Source organism: Oncorhynchus keta, chromosome 34 (genome assembly GCF_023373465.1).
Source record: "Oncorhynchus keta strain PuntledgeMale-10-30-2019 chromosome 34, Oket_V2, whole genome shotgun sequence".
NCBI classification, from domain to species: Eukaryota; Metazoa; Chordata; class Actinopteri; order Salmoniformes; family Salmonidae; genus Oncorhynchus; species Oncorhynchus keta.
The window spans coordinates 50,665,953-50,679,248 of record NC_068454.1 but is presented as its reverse complement, the minus strand read 5'-3'; the positions used below and the strand labels follow the sequence as shown (position 1 = coordinate 50,679,248).

At 41.7% G+C, this 13,296-nt stretch overlaps 1 protein-coding gene across 4 annotated transcripts; it reads left to right on the top strand.

Annotated features, from left to right (window-relative positions):
• The first annotated feature begins 4,895 nt into the window (after positions 1-4,895).
• Positions 4,896-11,355, top strand: LOC118367236 (regulator of chromosome condensation). 4 transcript variants are annotated; one of them, XM_035750450.2, is made up of 10 exons: positions 4,896-5,243; positions 6,158-6,247; positions 6,446-6,633; positions 8,321-8,500; positions 8,956-9,052; positions 9,264-9,386; positions 9,538-9,684; positions 10,058-10,177; positions 10,321-10,473; positions 10,617-11,355. In XM_035750450.2, exons 2-10 carry the CDS (start codon positions 6,172-6,174, stop codon positions 10,790-10,792), a joined length of 1,260 nt encoding a protein of 419 aa, XP_035606343.1. In that variant the 5' UTR covers positions 4,896-5,243; positions 6,158-6,171; the 3' UTR covers positions 10,793-11,355. The 4 variants fall into 4 exon arrangements, with proteins under 4 accessions (XP_035606343.1, XP_035606344.1, XP_035606341.1 ...); XM_035750451.2 differs by having other exon boundaries at positions 4,896-5,247; XM_035750448.2 differs by having other exon boundaries at positions 4,897-5,243; positions 6,109-6,247.
• Positions 11,356-13,296: the final 1,941 nt, after the last annotated feature.

Genomic DNA, 13,296 nt, shown 5'->3' with positions numbered 1-13,296 from the left:
TGATTTCCTGCAAGACAGGAATGTCAGTGTTCTGCCGTGGCCAGCGGAGAACCCGGATCTCAATCCCATTGAGCACGTCTGGGACCTGTTGGATTGGAGGGTGAGGGCTAGGGCTATTGCCCCCAGAAATGTCCGGGCACTTGCAGGTGCCTTGGTGGAGTAATGGGGTAACATCTCACAGCAAGAACTGGCAAATCTGGTGCAGTCCATGAGGAGGAGATGCACTGCAGTACTTAATGCAGCTGGTGGCCACACCAGATACTGACTGTTATTTTTGATTTTGTGTCCCTTTGTTCAGGGACACATTTTTCAATGTCTGTTAGTTACATGTCTTTGGAACTTGTTCAGTTTATGTTTCATTTGTTGAATCTTGTTATGTCATACAAATATTTACACATGTTAAGAAAATAAAATAAACGCAGTTGACATTGAGAGGATGTTTCTTTTTTTTCTTTTTCTTTTTACTATTTTCTACATTGTAGAATAATAGTGAAGACATCAAAACTATGAAATAACATGGAATCATGTAGTAACCAAAAAAAAAGTGTTAATCTAAATATATTGTATATTTGAGGTTCTTCAAATAGCCACCATTTGCCTTGATGACAGCTTTGCACACTCTTGGCATTCTCTCAACCTGCTTCACCTGGAAGGCTTTTCCAATAGTCTTGAAGGAGTTCCCACATATGCTGAGCACTTGTTGGCTGATTTTCCTTCACTATGCAGTCCAACTCATCCCAATCCATCTCAATTGGGTTGAGGTTGGGTGATTCTGGAGGCCAGGTCATCTGATGGAGCAATCCATCACTCTCCTTGGTCCTTACACAGGCCCTTACACAGCCTGTAGGTGTGTTGGGTCATTGTCCTGTTGAATAATAAATGATATAGTCCCACTAAGCCCAAACCAAATAGGATGGCGTATAGCTGCAGAATGTGTGTAGCCATTCTGGTTAAGTGTGCCTTGAATTCTAAATAAATCACCGACAGTGTCACCAGCAAAGCACCCCCACACCATAACACCACCTCCTCCAAGCTTTACGGTGGGAAATACACATGTGGAGATCATCCATTCACCCACACTGCGTCTCACAAAGACACAGCTGTTGGAACCAAAAATCTTCAATTTGGACTTCAGACCAAAGGACTGACCAAAAAATCTATCAACATTACATCACAAATGTAGATTAGTGTTGTTTTTTTTCATTCATAAAAAGAAGTCTATGAAATGTACATGCCTGCATTTCACATGAAATGTGGGCTATTAGTCGTGTTTGCTTATGACGCAAGTGGCATCTATTTCAGTACCAATGAACTGGGCAGCTCCCCCAACAGAATCAGCTGAAAAACCGAACATGCCTCCAACGACGCTATTAGCTGTCGCTCTTACAGGTTCACTCTAAGTGCTTGTTTGGGAAACACTTAAAAGGTTGCATCGTAAATAACGATATTTCTTACGACAATCGTAATGCTTAAAGTGGCAATCAGCAGTAGAAACAATAACAAATCAATCACATTTATTTATAAAGTCCTTTTTACATCAGCAGATATCACAAATTGCTATATAGAAACCCAGCCTAAAACCCCAAACAGCAAGCAATTCAGATGTAGATGCATGGTGGCTAGGAAAAACTCCCTAGAAATGCAGGAACCTAGGAATAAACCTAGAGAGGAACCAGGCTCTGAGGGGTGGCCAATCCTCCTCTGGCTGTGCCGGGTGGAGATTATAAGAGTACATGGCCATTAAGGCCAGATTATTATTTGACCCTGCTGGTGATCTATGAATGTTTTAACATCTTGAAGAACAATCACAGTGAATGTAGAGGGGGCAACAGGCCAGTACCTCAGGAGTAAATGTCAGTTGGCTTTTCATAGTCAAGCATTCAGAGGTCGAGACAGCAGGTGTGAGAGAGAGGGAGAGAGAGAGAGCAGGTACAAGGTAGCAGGTCTTGTGAACAGGTCAGGTTCCCTAGCCACAGGCAGAACAGTTGAAACTGGAGCAGCAGCACGACCAGGTGGACTGGGAACAGCCAGGAGTCATCAGGCCAGGTAGTCCTGGGGCATGGTCCTAGAACTCAGGTCCTCTGGGAGGGGAGGGAGTGAGAGAGAATTAGAGGGAGCATACTTAAATTCTCGCTGGACACCAGATAAGACAGGACAATTACACCAGATATAACAGACTAATCCTAGCCCCCTAAGCAAATTGGAGTGGGTCTAGGGTGTCAGGTAGGGTGGAGGTGATATAGTTTAATGACTTTTCCAAAAGCTAATTGGAGTCAGGAGTCAGCTAACCTGGAGTCCAATCAATGAGACGAGAGTGGAGATGTTGGTTAGAGCTGCCTTGCCCTATAAAAAACACTCACAAAATTTGAGTTTGCTATTCACAAGAAGCATTGCCTGATGTAAACCATGCCTCAAACAAAAGAGATCTCAGAAGTTTACTTGCATAAATATAGAAAGGGTTACAAAAGTACATCTGAAAGCCTTGATGTTCATCAGTCCACAGTAAGACAAATTGTCCATAAATGGAGAAAGTTCAGCACTGTTGCTACTCTCCTTAGGAGTGGCCTTCCTGCAAAGATGACTGCAAGAGCACAGCGCAGAATGCTCAATGAGGTTAAGAAGAATCCTAGAGTGTCAGCTCCAGAAATCTCTGGAACATGCCAACATCTCTGTTGACGAGTCTACGATACGCAAAACACTAAACAAGAATGGTGTTCATGGTGGGGCACCACGGAAGAAGCCACTCCTGTTAAAAAAAAACATTGCCGCACGTCTGAAGTTTGCAAAAGTGCAACTGGATGTTCCACAGCGCTACTGGCAAATTATTCTGTGGACAGTGAAACTACAGTTGAGTTGTTTGGAAGGAACACACAACACTATGTGTGGAGAGAAAAAAAGCATAGCACACCAACATCAAAACCTCATCCCTACTGTGAAGTATAGTGGATGGAGCTTCATGGTTTGGGGCTGCTTTGCTTCCTCCGGACCTGGACAGCTTGCTATCATTGACGGAAAAATTAAATCCCAAGTTTATCAAGACATTTTGCAGAAGAATGTTAGGCTATCTGTCCGCCAATTGAAGCTCAACAGAAATCGGGTGATGCAACAGGACAACAATCCAAAACACAGAAGTAAATCAACAACAGAATGGCTTCAACAAAATAAAATATGCCTTCTGGAGTGGCCCAGTCAGAGTCCTGACCTCAACCCGATTGAGATGCTGTTGGATGACCTCAAGAGAGTAGTTCAAACAAGACATCCCAAGAATATTACTGAACTGAAAAAAGTTTTGTAAAGAGGAATGGTTCTCTTTAAAATTCATCCTGACTGTTGTACAGCTAACATTTGGTTGAGGTTATTGCTGCCAAAGGAGGGTCAACCAGTTATTAAATCCAAGGTTTCACATACTTTCCCACCCTGCACTGTGAATGTTTTCACGGTGTGTTCAATAAAGACATGAAAACGTATAATTGTTTGTGTGTCATTAGTTTAAGCAGACTGTGTTTGTCTATTGTTGTGACCTAGATGAAGCTCACATCAAATTTTATGACCAATTTATGCAGACATCCATGTATTTCTAAAGGTTTCACATACTTTTTCTTGCCACTGTATAAAATATAGCATTTATCAATATAGCTAGTACAGTATATTGTTTTTTAGGGGTGCTACAGCACAGTCAGCACCCCTACTTCCCGCGGCTATGCCTCGGTTGCTTAAAAGCTTGCCAGTCTGGGCCTAAGCCTGTGTTCTTTCGATCTACCTTTAAACCTGAATCTTTTTTAAGGGATTATGATTTTCCACAATAGTATTGATGAGGCTCAAAGCTAAATCTGGTTCAGGGACAGCTGAGATACAATCAAGGTCACTAAAATAAAGATTGTGTAAAAAAGCCTGTTCACTGAAGTTTTTTAAATTAGTCTGTGATGACACAAGGCTTAGATTTTTGTATTCTCACATCTCTAACACACACAACTGGGCAATGGTCACTAATGTCTTGGGGCGAAGACACCAGTAGAAACATATTTCTCAGAGGTATTCATTAAAATACAATCAATCAGAGTTGACTTTGAAGGATATTTAGGGTTATGCCGTGTAGGCTTAGTCACTAGCTGGCCTAGGTTTAGATCCTTAATCCCTACCACATACATGTGTACTCCTCCTTTTCTTTCTTAGATTCCTTTCTTCCTTTCCTCTCTCCTTTTCCGTTCCTCCTTTTCTATATCCCTTTATTTTTCTCCTTTCCTAGCTTTCTTTCCTTTTCTCGCTCCCTTTCCCTGTCTCCTTTCCTAACTCTCTGTATTTCTCCTTTCCTAGATTCCTTTCCTTTCCTAGCTTCCTTTAGAGAAGCACCTGCTTTCAATATACTTTGTATCCCTAATTTACTCAAGTGTTTCCTTTATTTTATGGCAGGCATCAACAACGCACAGTAGAAAGGAAAGGAACGGAAGAAGGAAAGGAAGTTAGGAAAAGAGGAAATGAAAGGATGCTAAGAAAGAAGGAAATTAGTCTAGGAAAGAAAAGGAGCTGCAATCTGTAACTTTTGGGACAAATTGTCTAAATTCACATAGAAATATGAGGTATAGATCTGTCACTCATTCAAAATAAGTCTAAGAAGCAGTATATCTATGTTATGTGCGCTATTTCTATGCTTCCCGTTAAGTTTAGTATAGAGAATCATGGTACCAGCTAAACGGCTGTGAAATATATTTTCCATAACAAAAAACAATATTGTATTTTCAGCTGTTTGAAGCTGATGTAGAAAACTCAAAGTAAAATAATCAAAAACTAGATTTAAGTGCTTGGTTTGTCACATAAACGTATTCGAACTGTTAGATGTTTAGCAGCCAGGAAATAGCGCTGCGATTTCTGTATAGTACAGCTTTAACGCCTTGATCAGACTGACCGCCAATGCAGCATAATCGATTCTGCAGTCAAACTGTTTTTAGTTGATATGTGTGCAAGTTCAACATTGACCTTTTGCTACTATTTCTGTCAAGTCTACCTATACTATTTGATGCATACGTTTAAGACTGTTTTTGTTTTTACTAAACAGTGCGTTCTAAATAGTACATACGGTGTGCAGTAATTGGCACGACAGATTTCTAACACCGCCACTGTCTCTTTAAAAAATTGACGGCGCGTGGTCTTTGTAGAGCAGTTGCAGACTGGGATAGCTTACAGTAACACGCACACTGAACCAGTGTTGCTTCATCTCTGTCAGCTACCAGTGATCCACGGTACAGGCAAGTATGTCGTTATTTAATATTTTCCCTTGGTGAAAACGGAATATACGAGTTATCTTTTAATATAACCACGAGCTGTTAGTTATTTGGATTCGTTTGGCGGGATATTTTCATCCATGTACCAATGAATCAGCTAGCAAGCTAACTTTCAGATAACATTGCCAACAGGAGTTGGCTAACGTTAACTAGCCTAACCTTCCCGTTTTAAAGTGCAGCTAGTTAGCGTTAGCTTTGCTGGTAAAATAGCGAATACGTTAGCACACTTTCTGGTTTAAACAAACTCAATTGCCAACTGGTAACTTAGCCAGCTAACGTTGTCATTGCAACCACAGGCGCTTGTATGCTAACATTAGCTTAGTTCTAGCTAACAAGCTAGCTGACCAATGTGACTAAGTTCTGTTTTTACTATAACCATATACACCAGTCTAACAAGTGAACCGACAATTGATGGCAGTACGAGCTATAGCCGTCACGATGTCCATGGCAAGTGTATCAACCACATGGCTAAAGTTAACATGATGGTTGTTTGCAGCCAGGAACAACTAGCTATATTGTTTGCGCCTGTCGATCGTAACGTTGCATACTACTCTAGTCCAAGTCTCGCTGCACGTACATCTTGTAACAGCTGTCCACATTTGTTAGGCTAGCCGTTGACTGAATAATAGCCAATTCCTGACATCTGTTCCAAGTCAAATCACACTGCCCTTTTCCATAGGTGACATTTCACTTTGTAGCTGATATCCTACTGCAGCAATATTACTGTACCCCAGAATTGGAATTTATCTAGAATGGTGCTTCCTCTAATAACCTTCCTAAAACAATTATTTGCTATATTAAATGCAGTCTTCATTTTCTGTTCCTACAGGCTTGTTTCCCCCTCAAATCTTCTCACACGAGTTGTGTGTTTTGTGCAGGGTCTGTTGTAGCCATGTCTGCAAAGAAGGCTCCTAAGAGACCGAAGGAAAGTAAACCAGAGGAAGTAAAGGATCCTAAGAAAGTTAAAGGTAAGCCACTGGCTTGACTCCATTAAGCCAATATGAAGTCTATTGTTAGATGTTCAATCTCATTGTCAAGCCGCCCACTTAAACACACCCCTAGTATGAGTCCTTTGAAATATAATCATCATTAGCATCTGTGCTTGTTAATTGTGCCATTTTCATAAAGATACTAAAGTTTGTATTAAATAATACTGTTGGTGTCAGTTTCCCACAGCAGCCATGGGCAGGAGAAGGGTCTGGTTCTAGTGCTGGGCCAAGGGGACGTAGGACAGCTGGGTCTGGGTGAGGACATCATGGAGAGGAAGAGGCCGGCCCTGGTGACCCTGCCTGAGGGTGTGGTGCAGGTGGCGGCGGGGGGCATGCACACAGTCTGTCTCAGTGACACTGGATATGTGAGTGAAGGTGGCAGATCAACTGTCTCAAGATACAGCATCCAATTTCATAAATCCAGATTAACCATGCTACTGGTCTTTTTTTTTTTTTTTAAATCACTGAAGTTTGAGACTTATCTCCCTCGTTAACTTTAAGCATCAGCTGTCAGAGCAGCTTACCGATCGCTGCAGCTGTATAACGCCCATCTGTAAATAACCCATCCAACCAACTACCCGTCTCATCCCATATTTGTGTTTGTTTTTCTACTCTTTTGCACACCAGTATTTCTACTTGCACATCCTCATCTTTGTATATATCACTCCAGTGTCAATTGTTAAATTGTAATTACTTTGCCACTATTGGCCTATTTATTGCCTTACCTCCTTACTTCATTTGCACACACTGTATACAGATGTTATTGACTGTACGTTTTGTTCCCATGTTTAACTCTGTTTTTGTCGTGCTGCTTTGTTTTATCTTGGCCAGGTCGCAGTTGTAAATGAGAACTTGTTCTCAACTTGTTAAATTTAAGGTGGGAGGAAAAAAATGCTCGATTGAGAATATCTATTGGAAATGCTTTTTAGTTCAGGCCCTGTATTCATGAATTGGCTCAGAGCTGTTTATTTCATCAATGATGAAAAATACTTGTCTTTTTCCTGACGCAAACAAATGACGATAACGAGATGAAATGCCCTGAAAACTATAATTATTAGAAATTATTATATTTTAGTTGACAAATGTAAAGAGATGAGAATTCCACGTGATACTAATTGACATAATTTCACATGAAGTTCCTTTTTAGCCATGTGTGTCCTGTCATAAGCATATTACATGCCTTTGGAATATAATGCGATCCTCTCAGTGGTCTTTCAGTTCCACTGGCTGATCTGTCTGGCTCTACCACACACACAGCTACTAGGAGGTCGTCACTCTTTTGAACTGATGTGCAGCCAGGACACTTAAATTGTAACTAACCTCAACTAGAACCAATAATGTTTACTCTCTCACTTTCATATAGGCTATTTTTGCTTTGATCACATCAGAAGATCTATTACCATGTTCGCTGTTATTCATCTGTTGACGCTCTTGCGTGCGGGAAATGCGAGTACGGTTGCTTTTATCTGATTGGAAATACTAGGGCTATTTGCTGAAATATTAGGAGTAAATTATTTGTTTTGGCATTGTTGGAAAGCTCCGGTTCTCCTATTTAAAAAAATAAATAAAAAAGGAAAGTAAAGGGGGGTGATTCACTGTTATTTAGAAAATCTGAGCTGTATGGCCCCAATGACTTTTACTAGTAGCCAAGGCTTTATAGTCTATTATAAATAATGGCTGACTTTTGTTATCTGCTACGAGCAATGTTGCCAGCTATGTGGGAATTGTAGCCTTGTCCAAATAGGCCTATCTTAATGTGAACATTGTTGAAGTTGGAGGTAAATATGAATATGTGACCAACTACAAAAGAGGAAATTATTAAAACGCCTGTTGGCTAAATCTAAAATGGCTGCCAAAATTAACACTGGCTCATAGTAAGAGTGCTGATCTAGGATGTCTTATTTTAAAAGGTAAAACTGATCCCAGATCAGCACTCCTACTTGGGAGACACTTTTTGAATATACGCCCTCGACTAAGATTAACCTGTGGCTGAGAAACCGTATCTTAAGGATATATGACTGCTTAGTAACAAGATGCTTGTCACTGGTGTAGATCTACACGTTTGGCTGCAATGACGAGGGTGCTCTGGGTCGAGAGACTACAGAGGAGGGCTCCGAGATGGTGCCAGGAAAGGTGGCCCTGGACGAGAGGGTGGTTCAGGTGTCTGCTGGAGACAGTCACACAGCTGCACTCGCAGACGACGGCACAGTATACATCTGGGGCTCTTTCAGGGTGAGTAGGGGACAGGGTTTAACCGCTGTCAAACTCCCTGGAAACTGTTTATGTTACTCAAATAATCTTAAATGGACTTGCCATTGACTTTCATTGCATCTGCCTTTAACTAATCAAATAGAATACAATTTTATTTGTGACATGCTTCGTAAACAGGTGTGGACTAACAGTTAAATGCTTATGGGCTTTTCTCAACAATGCAGAGAAAGGAAATGGAAAAATAAGACATTAATACATGTAATAAATACACTGAGTGATAACTTGGTTATATACACAGGGTTCATATACCGAGTCGATGTGCAGGGGTACGAGGTAGATATGTACATGCATTGTATAACTAGGAATAAAGTAACAGATAATAAACAATAGCAACAGCATATGCCATCTCTATCATATAACAAATTCAGAGAACCTGCAATTCTCACTAATTTCACACATTGTCCCATTTGCATAAGGATAACAGCGGAGTCATTGGTCTACTAGAGCCTATGAAGAAGGTTACTATGCCTGTCAAGGTCCCCATGAAAGGGCCTGTGATGAAAATAGCATCAGGTGAGAAATTGGGGCTCTGTCCCTAACCTTCTTTAAGGTTTCTCTGCATAAGTTCTGCTTCCCCGGAGGTCTGGACCACGTTCAATAAAAATATAATGATTAGAACTGACGTGATTCCTTCTGCAGGTCAGAGGCATGTTTGTCCTACATCTGAGCTTTGTACCATATCGTTTCTGGTTATAAGACCATATTCATGACCTCTGACCCTCAGGTAATGACCACTTGGTGATGCTGACCGCAAGCGGTGACCTCTACACATCAGGCTGCGGAGAGCAGGGGCAGCTGGGAAGGGTGCCAGAGCTCTTTGCCAACCGAGGGGGCAGGAAAGGGCTGTGTATGTACCAACTGAAACCATTTACCTCTGACACGGTATTTATTCAGCTGCAGTTTGGGTGTGAGCACTCAAATGATGGATGGATATCTACCATTCTCTGTGTTGACTGCTATGGGTGACAGTCAGGACATGTGTTTCTGTATGATTACAGTGCGGTTGCTGATACCTCAGATTGTGAAGGTCCAGTCTAGAGGCAAAGTTCACTTCACAGATACCTTCTGTGGGGCTTATATGACCATTGCTGTGTCAAAAGAAGGCCACGTCTACGGATTTGGACTGTCAAACTACCATCAGCTTGGTGAGCATAAGATAAAAATATATTCAACGACCTTCAGAAATACTGTAACAGAACTTGGTTTGTCCTCCAATTTGAGCTTAATTCATCAACTATAGCTAGGTTTTCATCCAATTGGCAACAGATTTTCATTGTTTAAAATCTGCATTAAGAAATATGCACATTTTTTACTTTGTTGTTAATGTCAATATATGCCTGTGCATAAAGGCATTTCCATCAGCATTTCAAAAAAAGAGACTTACTTTATTTGCATAAAAAGGTTGGCTGGAAACCTGGTTATTTATGCACACTGAGTCTCTAATCTGCTCTAGAATTGCAGTTGGGTGTGTTGGCGAGTCACACAGTACCAATTGACCTCCTGTACTAATGTTTCCAGGGACCAAACTCATCGACACATGCTTCGTTCCAATAAAACTTACCACCTTCAAAAACTCCACCATTAACTGGATTGGCTTCTCAGGGGGACAGCACCACACAGTCTGCCTCGACTCTGCCGGTAAGCGCATCGGGGCCCATCTTTTATTTTCAACTCTCTTGATCAGATCAACCATGTTAGAACTTGGACTGTTCAAGAATCTGTCAACTGCATAGTGCAGCACAAATTGGGAAGATAGTGATGGCTCCTTCTCTGTCCTATAGGGAAGGTGTACAGCCTGGGTCGGGCGGAGTATGGGCGTCTGGGTCTGGGCCAGGGGGCAGAGGAGAAGAGCGAGCCCACGCCTGTGGAAGGACTGGATGAAGCCCAGGTGGTGGCATGTGGGGCATCGGTCAGCTACGCTGTCACCAAACAAGGTGAGGTCATAGCTAGTGTATTTTTGGTTCATAAAAAAGAATCTCCTGCTGATGTTGTGAATGTCTACATTGTGTGTAATTGTGATAGGAATGACTCCAAGGCCGTTGTCTGTATATGGTCCACTGATGTGTGTTTATTGCAGGGTCTGTGTATGCCTGGGGTATGGGCACTAACCTCCAGCTTGGCACGGGTGAGGAGGATGATGAATGGAGCCCTGTAGAGATGACGGGCAAGCAGCTGGAGAACCGCATAGTACTGATGGTCGCCAGCGGCGGGCAGCACACAGTCCTGCTGGTCAAAGACAAGCAGGAGAGTTGATGTATCCTCAGGCAGGGGAAGGTTGATCTTGTTGGTCTGCACCAGAGGGATCTGTGTTAAATACCTACATGTGGGTGAGGGGTTTGTGGATGAATGTGCCTTCCTGTGCTGAGCCAGGTAAGCCATGGAGGGAATGTGGTGATGGGGCAGTGGTGAGACTGACTAGTCTCTGTTAAAGAGTGCACTGATCTCTCCCACTCAGTGCAAAAATCCCCTAATGTATTTGTATGTGGTTCAGTAGATCATGATCATTAAGAAAGAGAAACACTTTTTAAAAATCTAGTTTGTTTAGTTATTTTTGTATGACAATCTTTAGGATGCCAGTCTGTGTATGTGGGGAAAATAGTGGACAAGCCTTTTAATGACATCCCAAGTCACAGCCTTTTAAGATTCCCATTTTTGTTCCAAGCAATAACCCCCCCCGGCATCAGTAAGATGAGTACTTGTATTTCTTGTCAGCAAGGCCCTTTTGCTTGAACCATGTAGTTGAGACAGCTGTTCACTGTACCCCTAGCACAATTATTTGCTGGTCCAACTTGGAAATAAAGTACAATTTTACTGTTTGGATATTATTTTTTTCACACTGCAATGGCAAACTTTGTCCAGGGGTTGTCGCTGGTAATACATTGAGGGCCTAATAAGATGGCCATAGTGATGACTTGAGTAAGACAGCCACACATTTATCAGTCTGTCAACATATTTCTATAAGGCAAGACAGTGTAAATTAAAATCACTTGAAGTTGCAAATGATTGTTCTGTGGCATAGCTCAACCACAGGCTGCCTTTTGTGCTCGTGAGAAGGGAAATGTTGTGTCCTTGGATTTTTGCAATGGCTTTCATCTGACTACTGTTTCTAGAAAATAACTACATATTTGCTAGCTATAATACCTACACTGAACAAAAATAAACACAACATGCAGAATTTAAGATTCTACCGAGTTACGGATAATAAGGAAATCAGTCCATTGAAATAAATTCATTAGGCCCTAATCTATGAATTTCACATGACGGATTACAGATCTATAAAAATGTAGGGGCGTGGATCAGAAAACCAGTTAGTATCTGATGTGAGCACCAATTTATAATTTGTATTATTGAAAAAGTTGCTCCATTCTCTAGCTAATTAAAAGTTTCTCTATCTTCTCACACTTCTAATGTCATTACAGTAGCTTATGCTTCAGAGGGGGGAGTGATAGGTAGCCTAAACACACACACCCATTGGCAAAGATTTTCTGCTTGCAGGCGGATGCTGGTATAAGTTTGAGGGCTTTGCATAGACGCTTTGTTTCATTTTTTTTTGTGGTTCTAGAAAAAAATACCTGGAGCGTAAAATAAAGTTATTTAAAAAATGGTTCTATTCCAGAACCGCATTGATCACTTTTGTTCCGATTCCCTGAACCGGTTCCAACTCCTGGTCCTCCTTGTTGGCTAGCGGGAGCGACACCAGTAGACAGTGTCCTTTGCTCCTGCTTGCCGAACACCTGCCCTCACCCCGTCGTTAACAGAACTGCAGGAAAACAGTGCCCAGCAGGGGGTGGGCGAAGGACCAGTTAACCCTGCCTCCCACTAGCACAGCAGGCATATATATATACACGTAGAGTTGAAGTCAGAAGTTTACATACACTTAGGGTCATTAAAACTGTTTTTTCAACCACTCCACAAATGTCTTGTTAACAAACTATAGTTTTGGCAAGTCGGTTAGGACATCTACTTTGTGCATGACAAATCATTTTTCCAAAAATTGTTTACAGGCAGGTTATTTCACTTATAATTCACTGTATAACAATTCCAGTGGGTCAGAAGTTTACATACACTAAGTTGACTGTGCCTTTAATCAGCTTGGAAAATTCCAGAAAATGATGTCATGGTTTTAGGAGCTTCTGATAGGCTAATTGACATCATTTGAGTCAAGTGGAGGTGTACTTCAAGGCCTACCTTCAAACTCACTGCCACTTTGCTTGACATCATGGAAAAATCAAAAGAGATCAGCCAAGACCCCAGATCAAAAATTGTAGACCTCCACAAGTCTGGTTCATCCTTGGGAGCAATTTCCAAACGCCTGAAGGTACCACATTCATCTGTACAAACAATAGTATGCAAGTATAAACACCATGGGACCACGCAGCTGTCATACCACTCAGGAAGGAGATGTGTTCTGTCTCCTAGAGATGAACGTACTTTGGTGGGAAAAGTAAATCAATCCCTGAACAGCAGCAAAGGATCTTGTGAAGATGCTGGAGGAAACAGGTACAAAAGTATCTATATCCACAGTAAAACGAGTCCTATATCGACAGCAATGAAGTAGCCACTGCTCCCAAACCGCCATAAAAAGCCTGACTACGGTTTGTAACTGCACATGGGGACAAAGATCGTACTTTTTGGAGAAATGTCCTCTGGTCTGACGAAACAAAAATAGGACTGTTTGGCCATAATGACCATAGTTATGTTTGGTGTAAATAGGGGGATGCTTGCAAGCCGAAGAACACCGTCCCAACCGTGATGCA